We start from the raw sequence: 12,990 nt of genomic DNA, 5'->3' as shown, positions 1-12,990 counted from the left end.
AAAGCAAAGACATAATGTTACTAATGTAGGAATCAGGATTTTCAGCATAAGAAAAAATAGAGATGTCAAATCAAGCACTTAAGTTAAAAGCTCTGTGATCCCAAAGTTGAATTGGAAAAAATCAGTATGAACTCACAATGTATTTCCTTTTAGAAGTTTTTCCTAGCTATTTCCACTCTAAAGACCTAGAAGTAATGACCAACTGAAGAGTAATGAGCATTCCTGGCACCCAGAGTGTGGTCTCTAAACTCCATTGGCCACCAAAAAGATCCATGGCTCCTTGGAGTAATGGCTGATTCTAGGGCCAGGGTAGCAAATGAATAGGATGGGCCTAGAATATTTTCTCATGTCAGAGAAGCAAGTGTGCTATGAAAGACCACTGGGGTTGGGTGCGAGGCACCACGTTGAAGAGACTGCTACTGGCCGAAGATGGAACAGTGAGCATCAAAAAGGGCAATTCTAGTCTATTGAAGCACTTCTGATGTGTTAACACACACACACACACACACACACACACACACACACACACAAAGAGCTGATAGTGCTTCTCAAAACCAAACTAACACAAAACAGACCCCTCACTGGCCACCTTTGAAGGATGCTAGGGAGGGAATTCATTATTCTGGGAACTAGTAAATGAAAGGAATTTCTATATACACTGTTACCAGTGTAACCAAACTAAGCAAATTGCCAACGAAGGAAAATTTTTATTCATAGATTTCCAGCAGAGGGAATGCTGGAATTCACCCTTTTGCAGCCACTAATGAAATCATGCATCTGGGCAATGATCATCAGTGGCTGCTGACGTGGTGGGTGAAGGGGAACTTTATGACAGAAGATGAGGCTGACAACACCTGAGTCCACAACGGTGGACGTGGTGGAAGGTATTATCCAAGGGAGAGTCATCAAAAGATCTCCAAGTACTTATTTTACTTCTAGAACCATTTCTTGGAATTTTTGCCTTATTCCTTTGTGTTTCCCATTTTAAAGCTCAGCCTTCAGATCCTTCATGTACATCACTGAGAGCTTGGATCATTAGCTAGTATTTCTCAGGCAGTGTCTAGGCAAGTTCCCTTATCTTTGTCGGTGAAATGGGGATAATAGGGAATTCTGCCACATAGGGTGAGAGAAAGGATTACATGAGAGGTGTGTGTAACATCCAGTGGTTGATATTCAGTGTGCGTTAGTTAATACCATCCTTATTAAGACTGTTATTTCAGTCCATTGCTTATGTGGCTGGGTTTCATCATGGAGATATTTGTGTGTGTGTGTATATATATATATATGTTTTTTTTTTTAAACCAGGGAAGGATTTGACCAGTGTCTTTCCCAGACGGGACCTCTAGTATGGGAGAAGGATATAGGGATACAGGTAGCTCTGGAGGAGAATCAGTGTCGTCTAGGTGGACCTATGGGAAATACGGAAGATCTAGGCAATCGGGTTTGTTATGCAGCTCACTACACTCAGGGAGGAGTCATCGACCTTTATGTGTACACTTGTGTACTTAGTGATGCTCAGTGGGTCTTTCCCTGTATCATCTCACTTTGACACGGCCATTGCTTAACTCCTAGTTTGAAGATGAGGAAATTAAAATGCAAAGAGGTTAAGAGCTTATCAAAAGCCGCAGCAGAACCCAGGGCTGCTGACTTCCAATTTACTGCCGTTTGTTGTTGTTGTTACATCTCAGGCCACTTGAAATATTTCACTTCCAGAGGAGTGCCTTATAAACTTCACCCACATTGGTGGTGCCACCCAGTGAAAATCTTGATAAAATTCTTCTTAGTGGGACCCCTGTGGCCAATTAATACCCTTCTGGTAGTTTTTCTGCCCAAACACTTAAGCTCATCAAAGTTTACACCAGCAAACTCAAATTTCTCTCTCTTTGTTAACTTGAAAATTTCCATTTGGAATGGGTCTTTGGGATTGTCTATAAAATCACCCAATGAGGCAAACACCAGCATCAATTTGGAGGAATTTACCATTTTCCATCAAGAGAAATGTTCCTATATTCCTGATCTTTTTTTAATTTTTAATCAAGAAACCAGGTACAACAAATCAATTGACCAGAGTCTATTAAAAACCTATGTTTTCTTAAAAAACAATCTTTTGATTTAAAACTTAAGGAAATTTTGTTCACTGGTTTTCCTTTAGTCATATGTTTATTTTTTTCTCCTTTTATTGTGTTAAAATTTTCAAATGTGGTACATGATCATGATAAAGTTACAAACAGCATACAAATACATACTACAGGGAAAAAAATGGAATTTTCTCTTTGGTCAGTTCTCACATTTGCTTTAACTTTCTGGACCTTTTTTTCTTTGCATTTACAGAGCTATGTATTATTGCCTTTTAATATATTTGCTTATGCTGATACACTTTTACACAGATGAGAATGCTAATACATATTTTTAATGTTTTTGTTTTCATTTAATACATCCTGGACATATTTACATATCAGTACACATAACTCTACTGTACTCTTTTTAACTGCTGCATATACATTTAATTATGAACAAATTGCTGCCCTTAAAAACGAGCATATAAAATACCCTCAACCAAGTACTTTTGCTTACATGAGCAAGTGTTTTTCTAAAACTCCTAGAAGTGAAATTAATGGATTAAAAGGCACTTGACATCTTTAGTGTGGACAGATTCTGCCAAGCTGCCCTCAGAAAAGCCTGCCCCAGAGTAAGAAAATTGACGATAACTTTCCTCCTAGTCTCTCATGCGCTGGGTATTACCAGTCTTCCTCAATTTCATCCACATGATATTAAAAAAAAAAGTGTCTCTTTTTTGCTTTAATTAACCTCTTCATGTGTTTGTGGCCATGTGTAGCTCTTTGGTGGATCATCTGCTCTTAGGAATTCATTTGATTTCATGATTCATTTCTCTGTTGGGTTTCTTTTTAATTAAAGAAGCACTTTATAATATATGGATTTTAATTATTTGGCACATATATTGCAAATGTTTCCTCTGTCATTTGTCTTTTTAATATGCTTATTTTGTATTTTGCCATACACAGGTATTTAATTTTTACAAGTTGTATCTCTGAATTCTATCCTGTATGGCTTCTTGATTATGTGTCTTATTTAGGAAGGCCTTCCTCTCCTGAGGTTATACAGATATTTTTCTAAGTTTTCTTCTAATATGATTATTGTTTTGTTTTTTATGTTTAGCTCTTTAATCCATCTGGAAATGATTTTTGTATATGGTGTGAGGTAGGTATCTAAGTGTACTTTTTAAATGAATAGTTCATTGTCCCAACACTGATAACTAACCCATCATTTCATTTATTAAATTTCAGTATTTATACATGAGTCTGCTTCTGGACTCTATTTTGTTCCATTGATCAATGCAATTTGTCTATTCCTCTGCCAATAACAGTGTGTTCGTTATTGTAGTTTGATAATATGTTTTGCTATCTGATAGAGCAACTATTCCTTGTTGTTCTATTTCGAGTATATCTTAGTTTTTATCAAAGATTTACAGCTCTGGATGAATTTTGGTATCATCTTGTCAATTTCCATACATCATTCCACTGAGGGTTTTATTTAGATTGTGTCAAATTTTTAGATTAATTTTAGGGAAGAATGAGAGATTTATGATTATTGAATCTTCCTATCCAAGGAAAAGACACATCTTTCCATGTATTCAGATCATTTATGTTTATCAATACTTTTCTTTATTCAGAACTCATAAATTTTCTGCCAAGTGTTATGCCTGAGAACTTGAAGCACTATTGTCGTTGTTGTTGCTGTTATACAAACAATTTCATTTTCCATTGAATTTTGAAGTCATTGCTGCTGGTATATGAGAACAGTTTGGTTTGTGCATATTCGTTTTATGTCTTACTAACTCATAATGGTTCTAACTGCTTTTTAGTTGTCTTGAACTGTCATAACTATGCCAACAGTGGTAGTTTTGACTCTTCCTTTTCAGTATTTTTTCCTTGTTTTTATTCCTGCTTTATTGCATTGGCTAGGGCCAACTGAAGTGTGTTGTGTAAAATCAGTAATAGAAGATACCTTCTAAGCTTTCAATATTTTATCAGTAAATATGATATTTCATATGTTAAATAAAGCAAGTTACCTTCTATTACTAATGAATTAGGGCTTTTAATCAGGAAAGGGTGTTGGTAATTTGTGGCATCTTTTGAAAGAATGACTTTTCTTCTTTTATCTTATGCTTAGCTTCTGTTTACTTTGTTTTTCAAAACTCTTGGAATTTCAAGATTTCCTTTGAGATATAACATGTGATTGGTTTTCATAAATGCTTTTTAGGTAACTGAAAATAATGTGCACCTTTTTTGGGAGGCTGGAAGATACACACAGCACTCATATTATTTGTATTTTTAAAATGTATCTTCATTTTTATTGTCTTCTTGATCTGTCAATTTGCAAAATAAGTGTTTTAATTTTCCATTATAATTGCAGTTTTGTCAGTTTTCTTTTATTTATAACCTGTTTTACTTTTTATACATTTTTGTCACTATGTTAATTAGAGCAAAAAGTTCATAATTTTCATAATGGCAAATTTTACAGTCTTCAAATACGATGTAAACCACTTTATCTCCATTTAGTTTTTGGCTTTCTAACTTTTTTTCATATGTATATTCAACTTTTAATATATTCTGTATTGAATATATATGCGATATATATTCAATATACTATGTATGAATTATCTATTCAATATATTGTATATTAAATATTATATATTCATATATATTATACATATTGAATATTACCTATTCATATATACTATATTCAATTATACATTACACTATATTATATCTTATGTATATTGAATATGATGCACATTACATATTCAATATATATTCAGTTTTTCTTTTACTGTTTGTTGCATTCTTTCATTTTCAGCATTTTCTGCTATTTCCTTTCAGATGTATCTTTTCTAAATAACACACATCTTGATTTTTTGCCAGAAATTTTTCTCTTATTTAAGAGGTAGTGCAGTCCATTTGTTCTCATTATCTGTGGTGATATTATTTCAACTTTTTTATTTTTGTGCTTTCTATTCGCCATTATCCCACTCCCCACTTCTGTGGTCTTTTTGATATTGGTTAGAGATTTTTGGTTCTATTTTCCTAAAGCTGATTTCTAAGTTATATGTACTATTTCTGTTCTTCTGGAAGCTACTTTAAAATTTTAGCAAACACATTTAAATTTAAACTATCATAATCAACAAGTGCCTATTATCCGTGAGCTCCCTTGCCCTCCTGTATAAAAGACAAAGCCTTTATCAGGCTTTTAATTATTTCTGTACCTACTCTCCTATGCCCTTATTGTTGACATTATCTGGTAGTTTCATTCCAGAATATTGTTAATAGTAGCAATGACAGTACTTTTAGCATTATGAGTATTATTATTTCCTTTATGTCTCTATTTTACAGAAATCTTGTATTAGTAGTTAAATTACATTTTACTGTCACGTTAACAATCATTATTTAGATCTAAACTGTGTTTTTGTGGCTTATTTGCTCTGCACTGTTTGCTATGTTCCAAGTCATTGTCTATGTCAGATTCCCTTTTCTGTTTTCCTGGAGTACATCCTCAGTTAATTTTTGCCTCTTCGTTTTTCTGAAAGGCTGTGAGTGGTAAACTTTCTGAGCCTTTGCTTGTCTGAAAGAAACATCTTCATGTGTCTTCACAGTTGACACAGAGCTATCTTGATTATGAAATCTCAGGTTGTTAACAACTTCTACCATTTACCTTCTAAACTACTTCAAGGGGATAAGGCAAACATGATCTCTTTTTTTTTTAGAAACAAGATTGCCCATCTCCTAACAAGTCATTCCTTCTTAAGTGTTTATTATTCTAATTCTTCCAACTGGCCCATCATAGAAATAAGAACTGCTTAATAATTCAGGACATCTATACAGAGCTCTTTTTTTTTCAATTAATGGAAATCAGTTTTCCAACAAGTTTCACGGCTTAGCCAAAAGTTCCAATTTCTAATGCTCTATTTAAGAGTTATGCGGTTCATTCCCGAGTTCTGAAACACGCTGTGGATTTTCTTCCACTTATGCTAATAATGTGTGTAACCTGCTGGGCAGTGATGATTTCCCTAATGTTTTTCCTCAGGGAAGGATACCCTGAATGTCAGTCACTTCCTCTGCCCTTGGCTCTCAGATCTGTAAACCCAGAGATGGCCAATGTCCTCCTTAGGATGTTTTAAAAGACACTCTCCTTACTGGCATTGGCGATCTTGCTAAGAACTGTTGTGAATTCTCTTCCAGTCCACCCGATTTCTTATTAGCAGGTGATCTCCCATACTTTTAAACTACCCTCTTCCCTTTCACTTGAAACACTGAGTTCTAAGTTGCAGTGAGAAATTCAGAATTGAGGGGAAGAAGCTAATGTATTTCCACAGATTAGATCCACCTGGGTCATATTGTGCTTCAACCTTCTTGGCCAAGGAGTCTAACCTAATGTCTGCAAATACTCTGATCCTTGGTAGCCTTGCTCAGTGATTCTGTGACTTCCCTCTGGACGTCCTCTCAAGGTTAGATTTCACTATAGTATCAGATTCTCAAACCTCCTCTCTCACTTCAGATCATCTTGTGATTTTCTTTACATGCCATGCCAAGGATCGTCCCTTAGCTGTCACCTCTAACTGCTGTCCTAGCTGCCTCCAGTATTGTAGAGCTTGGCCCTCTGACGCAAAAGTTGCATCACATTGTGGCTATTCTTAGGCTAAGATGCATCAGGAGTGTATCTAGACTGGTGCAACTGATTCCAGCCATCCGGTCACTCTGTGTGTGCCTCTGTCTCGACCTCTTCTAGGTGGGAGGACACACCATGCTCCCCATCCGTTGGATGCCCCCTGAAAGCATCATGTACCGGAAGTTCACTACGGAGAGTGACGTGTGGAGCTTTGGGGTGATTCTCTGGGAGATCTTCACCTATGGAAAGCAGCCATGGTTCCAGCTCTCAAACACAGAGGTACGGGGCGGGGCAGATGCGAGCCTTGATTTGCGGGTAAGGCTGATAGGAGCTATCTCAGGCCAGCATTTGGACATAGCATACAAAGCATTCGGTGGGCTTTGGAGCCAGCAGAGCCCATGTTGGCATAAGCGGGAAGAGAGATCGTCTTAGTAGGAAAAAAAAATTGTAGCTGTAGGAAATGTGGTGTGATTGTCAAGAGAGAATGAAATCAGTTGTCGAAATTGAGATGCACGTCACGAGGCTGTTTGCTCTGTTGCACTTAAAAATCCCAAATGTTTCACTAAGACAGAAAATGAAAACAAAGAACAACTATGAGTTTTTCAATTGTGCCATCTTGTGGAAACACCTACTAGGCCTGAATAATCTGGGTTCTAAACAGGCTGTAGGCATGCCAGCCCCAGAGCTGTGCAGGAAGGTGCCTTGGAAAGGCAAATGTCACGCTATTGATAGAGCTGTGTGGGGACTTCCAAGAATAAAATGAATCATAATAGTAAATGTAAGAATATACGCACTGTGTATTTTTATAATTTTGATTTACAATAACAATAAACAATGCTAGTCATCAAATTTTAATAATAGCTAACATTTAATGCCAGGCATTTTTTAAAAGCAGATTTGCCTATATTAACTCAGTACTTTTCACACAAACACCTGTTAAGATTCAGGACAAAGGAAAGGGAACATCTAGAGGTTCTGGACTACTCCAGAGACTGGCCAGATCCCAGAGGTGAGAGCTTCTGCCGCATGGAGAAGGCTTGGGCCATGGTCCAAAGCAGGATGCTTCTCAGTTCCATCTGGACCAGAACTGTGTGTTGTCCCAGGGAATTCAGTACAGCCTGCAGATAGTTAAGGGACTCAGTCTCTCAACCCAGCAGATCTATGCAAGACCGCAGTTGTGCTTATGGTCTTCTGTTTTCTGGGAAAACACAAGGACCTTTTAATATTGGATACCTATCTGAATATTCAGGGAAGTATCTTTCTTTTCAGAAGCTGTGTTCACCTTTGCCTTCCTATACCCTGTCCATTTAATTAAGTGAATATCCAAGACAAAAGAAGGCATTTCTTTAAATCTGTAATATCTCGTCCTTTGCAAGCTAAATGAGTCCTGACCACATTTCCAAAAGTAGAGAACAAAACATTTTAATGCCCTTTAAAAAAAATGAAAGTGTGTATCTCAGAACTCATTTCTTGTGGTGCTTAAAACAAATTGTTGTAGGAGGTAGAGGTAAACATACACACACATGCACACACACACATGCATACAAGTACACACGTGCATGTGACACATCTCCACACATGTGTATGTATACAGGCACAGACATGAAGCACCCCTGAACACATCCGTGGGGCTGCTGAGCTGGATGGGATGGGGAGGGAGGTGAGCTAGAGTTTGGTGGCCCTCAGAAGGAGGGGGATCTGGGCTGAGGGTCCTATTGGTCCCAGCAGGTCTGGCCTGGATACCTAAAGTGGCTCAGAGTCGCTAATAGCTTGGTACGGCATTGGCCTTGAGGATGGGCTTCCTACCCTCAGCCACCTCTTCTGCTCCCCTCGCCCCAGTAGTCAAGTCCTGGCAGTCACTGGTGGTGAGTTCCTCTCTAGGAACTGACACCCTGGATAGCCCCTCATTGGAGGAGACACTACTCAGTGCCTTTGATCTCAGCACCGGCAGCTGCTACTGCACTTTGAACTGGACCCCCTTTCGTGAAGGTGAAGGTAGCGGAGGGTGGAGACAGGCTCAAATGAAAACAGGGACCATACACAGCTGGAGACCTATCAGGCTGGCAAAGAACTGAGTCTTGCAGGCCTTTCAAGACTCTGGGGTGAGTGGGACCAGGAAAGTGCTGACACAGTGATTGTTTGACAGTCTATCCCAGGGTCAGAGGGACATAAGGCAACTCTCCAGACAAGGCGCTTTTGGGGTCAGCGTAGGGAGATGCAAAGAGAAAAAGGGCATTCATCTTGCCCTCCTACATGAAGACTAATTGGAGGTGGGGGGGATACCATTTCTCAGGTACTCTACTAGAGATGATTCTGTGTATTTTGATCATCATGACCTGTCTTCAAACCTAGTTCAGGTACATAAGTTGCCCAAGGTTACACCTGGAACCTGGAAGATGGAACCTTGAAAATTCACATAGTCAGTGTTAGCAAAGAGGTGCCTTTGAGGAAGTAGAAATGAACCACCAATTACAGGCGAAGTCCCGAAGGGCCAGCTGGGGTTGGTCCGGCCGTGTGTTACTTGTTTTCTTCCTACTCCTCCGTGCGGCCTCCCCTGTGGCACGCTGGGTCATACGATCCCTTTTCTTGGCCTCATTTGGTCCTTACAGCAGTCTTAGGAGGTGGTCAAGTCAGCATTCTCTCCTCATCTTACTGGGGAGGATGCTGAGATCCTATGAGGTTAATTGACTTGTACTGGGCACCCAGCTGGGCAGTGGTGAATCAGACGGTTAGTCTGAGTGTTAAGGACTTGTAAAGAAACAGAGTATGTGGTTTAGTGCAAAGAGCAAGGGAGGATGTGCCTCACTGAGGAAGGGACCTATATAGTGGCTTAGAGGTTATGGTGTGCACAGAGCCTATGACTGGGAGGGGAACTTGCCAGGAAGTGAGAGCTAAGGGAAGATGGGCCTGGAGGAGCCAGACATGCAGAGCTGCTTCAAGGAGGTCTCAAAGTCATTCAGGCTCCTAAGAGGGGGTGGGACTGTTCGGATGCCCATCTCTGCTGCCAAGTGGAAAATGAATGCAGCGCAGTCATCTAGGTAAGATTCAGGACTAGAAGGCAGAATGCAAAGGGCGAGAGAGGGTGGGAGTCAAAGGCCTGGCCTAAGAGATGGAGTCCAGAGGGGAGCAGTGGGCTGGACCAGCCAGGGCTGGATCATTATCCTCTTAACCCGCCCACAGAGCAGACGAGAAACTCCAGGCTGTCTCCAGCCCAGCCTCAGCCTGCGCTGTGGGTACCGCAGCTCTGCACCAAAGTTGTTGCCTTCTGCTGAGCTCACGGGGGCTGAGGCTGAGCTCTGGAGATAACTTCCTTGTTCTCTTTGCTTTTCCAGGTCATTGAGTGCATCACCCAAGGCCGTGTTTTGGAGCGGCCCCGTGTCTGTCCCAAAGAGGTTTACGACGTCATGCTGGGGTGCTGGCAGAGGGAACCGCAGCAGCGGCTTAACATCAAGGAGATCTACAAAATCCTCCACGCTTTGGGGAAAGCCACCCCCATCTACCTGGACATCCTTGGCTAGTGGTGGCTGGTGGTCACGAATTCATATTCTGTTGCCTCCTCTCTCCCCGGCCTCAGACCCTTCCTTTTCCACCTCACAAACTCTTTTCCTCCATCCTTGACTGAAGCAAACATCTTCATATAAACTCAAGTGCCTGCTACACATACAACACTGAAAAAAAAGAGAAAGGAAAAAAAAACCTGTAAGGCAGTTTGGCATATATATATATATATATATATATATATATATATATATATATATACACATTTATATATCTAGCTATCTATCTATATCTACAGAGAGATACCTTTTTCTCTAAGACACAGAGAAACTGCTGATACAGAAACCGCAAGACTGTAACAACAATTCAGAAAATCTTAACTGTTATGAATGCAAATGAAAATTCCCTTCAACGTAGGCTGTGGCCCGGGCTTCTAATCAGCTCCGGCTTTTTGAAGCAGAAGACCTTGACGATGCAGAGAGACAATCTTCGTGTTGGGACGGGAGGAGCTGGGGTGGAGTGCCAGTCACTGCTGCCCAGGGGATCCCCTGCGCAGGCGTGTTCGCCCCAAGCTCTGCACAGGTGCGTGGGCAGACCGCATTGACCGGCTCAGCAAGGAAATACCACCGGACCAGGGGCTTCCGGAACGCTTCATGCTTCATCCCCTGACCATCACCTCCACGCCTTCCCCCTTTCCTCCACTTCAAGACAATTTTCTAATTGGTCCATTCTAGAAGGTAGAGTCCTGATGCCCTGGGGAGTCAGTCACGGCGCCTATACGTAAACGCTGAACAAAAAACAACAAAACTTGAGACCACACGACAGTGGACTACATCCATCTTGGTGTAAACCAGGCTCAAGTTCTTTCCTGAATTTGAAAGAGATGTGCCATCTGTCCTCTGAACTTCAAGAACTGGACTTTCTGGATTTAAAGAACCACAAAAGGAAAGGCTGAAATGACCCCTATCAAGGCACTGCCTCCCGTCTTTCCATCACTGGAAGGCTCCTTGGCCTCACCTCCCGCATTCAGGCTATTGGGGAGTTGAGGGGGAGGGTGTCAGACATCCCCCATGCAGTCTGCAAATGTGGACACAGCAGGATTCCAACAGCAGGAGGCTTAATTCCCTGCAGGTCTTATAAGGTGTGCCCCTGTGGGTCCTCTGTTTCTCAGCCTGCCTCCCCTAGATTCTAGCCCCCACTTCCTGGGCCTCTGCTAAGTCCCAGGTAAAGCCCACTGCCGGGGAAGGGAGCCAGGTCTAGCGAGAGGCCGGGGCAGTGCGTGTTTCAGGGAGCCAGGCCGTGGAGTGGGCAGGAGCCAGCAGGGGAGAATCTATTTGGCACCTGCACCCGGCCCTTTGGCATTCTCCTCACGTTTCCAGCCCCTGGAAGGATTGATGCATCTGCCTTTGAGCTGCTGTGAAAACGCAGGGGCTGAGAAATCGCTTTTGTGGACTGGGGGCAGGGGGAGGGGCCGAGGCTGCACTCGGGTGTCCAATGCCTGGCCACTGCTGCAGGCTTAGCATCTTAATGAGGACCGAACCCTGACCGGGGAGAGAGAATGAAGCATTTGGGCTGAGGCCAGCTCCCTCTGCCCCAGCACCAGAGGAATCGCTGCCTTCCTGGCTGCTGCTGTCAAGGACTGCGACAGGGGTGGATCTCGGGGCCCCCCAACACATGACAACAAAATGCCCTTTGAAACCGACAGCCTGGCCCCACAGAGCCCTCCCGCTGGGGAGGAGAAGATGTGCTTCTCCCAGGCCACCGGCCCCTCCACCTCACCGCAAGCACAGACCTCCGAATGGACTGGCCTTTGTCCAGCAGGAGCCTCCTGGGGCCCCCGACCTGGTCCCCACCCTGCCAGCTTAAGGGACTGCCGGCAGCCTGGACGTCCGTCCCGGTCAGCTGCAGCGTGGGCATCCTGGGTGGGGTTCAGAACAGCAGTCCACGTCTGTGCTTTTGCTTCTTTTTTTAGACCCCAGATTCCCCTCGTGTCTATTTTTACTCAAATAGAAAAGAGCTGCGCTCAGACTACATAGGCCACGGTGAGATTCAGGAATCTGTGGGGCCGCTGAGCTGGACGGGATGGGGAGGGAGGTGAGCTAGAGTTTGGCGTGGGTTTTCTCACTGTACTGTGCTCCCAGCCCTGAGGACTTCAGAGGAGAGCTCTTTGGATGGACCACCTCAAAGGAATCCCTTGCTGTCCCTTGGCAATTACCCCTGTTGTCTTTCCACCTGGAGGCTATTGGTCTCTTCTGGGGCTGTTAATGCTGGGTTGAACCATGCAGTCTGGTTTTGCTCTAGACAACTAAGGAAAAGATATTCAAGGAGGGAGCAATCTGGAAGGCCTCTGGGGGGAGGTGTCTCCTAGTTAGATATGAGGCTTCTTTTGCTGCCACATCCTCCCCAGTACACTGTATGGCTTCCATCTTCTTGGCTGTGTGTCCCTAGAATGATGCTCAGATGCTCTGGGAAGAAGGGAGGGTCTGAAGGGGTTAGTGGACAACTGGGAATTTGGAATGTAGCACGGTTTCAGCTCAGGGCCCTGAGTCATCACAGCCTCATGGAGGAAGGAAGTTCCTTTGAGAACAAGGAGAATGGCTTTGTCAGATTCCCCTCGTGTCTCCGTGTTGCCCTCGGGGTCATGGCCTCGTCACATCCCTCGGAAGCAGCTGCCTGTTGTCAGAGTCGGGAGACACTGGGAGGAGCAGAGAGAGAGGACCGGCTTTCTTACTCCCCTTGTTTTGTAGAGAGTCCTCAGTTTGACTTATTAACCTCAGCAGGTGAAAAAAATGAAAAAGCCTTTTTGAA

The 12,990-nt window shown here is 42.6% G+C and overlaps 1 protein-coding gene across 3 annotated transcripts in view; it reads left to right on the top strand.

The window, feature by feature from the left end:
* The window catches only part of NTRK3 (neurotrophic receptor tyrosine kinase 3), a 341,248-nt gene extending 329,033 nt beyond the window's left edge, over positions 1 to 12,215 (top strand). For 2 of the 3 annotated variants that reach the window (XM_072950746.1, XM_072950747.1), the window contains exons 17-19: positions 3,178 to 3,219; positions 6,805 to 6,963; positions 10,017 to 12,215. In XM_072950746.1, coding sequence (XP_072806847.1) covers positions 3,178 to 3,219; positions 6,805 to 6,963; positions 10,017 to 10,202 — 387 coding nt within the window. In that variant the 3' untranslated portion in view covers positions 10,203 to 12,215. The remainder of the gene's footprint in view (positions 1 to 3,177; positions 3,220 to 6,804; positions 6,964 to 10,016) is intronic. The other variant, XM_072950748.1, reaches the window with a different exon arrangement.
* The last annotated feature ends 775 nt before the right edge of the window (positions 12,216 to 12,990 follow it).

The sequence above is a fragment of the Vicugna pacos genome, chromosome 27 (genome assembly GCF_048564905.1).
Source record: "Vicugna pacos chromosome 27, VicPac4, whole genome shotgun sequence".
NCBI lineage: Eukaryota > Metazoa > Chordata > Mammalia > Artiodactyla > Camelidae > Vicugna > Vicugna pacos.
The sequence above is the reverse complement of the archived record's forward strand: the minus strand, read 5'-3'. Positions and strand labels throughout refer to the sequence as shown.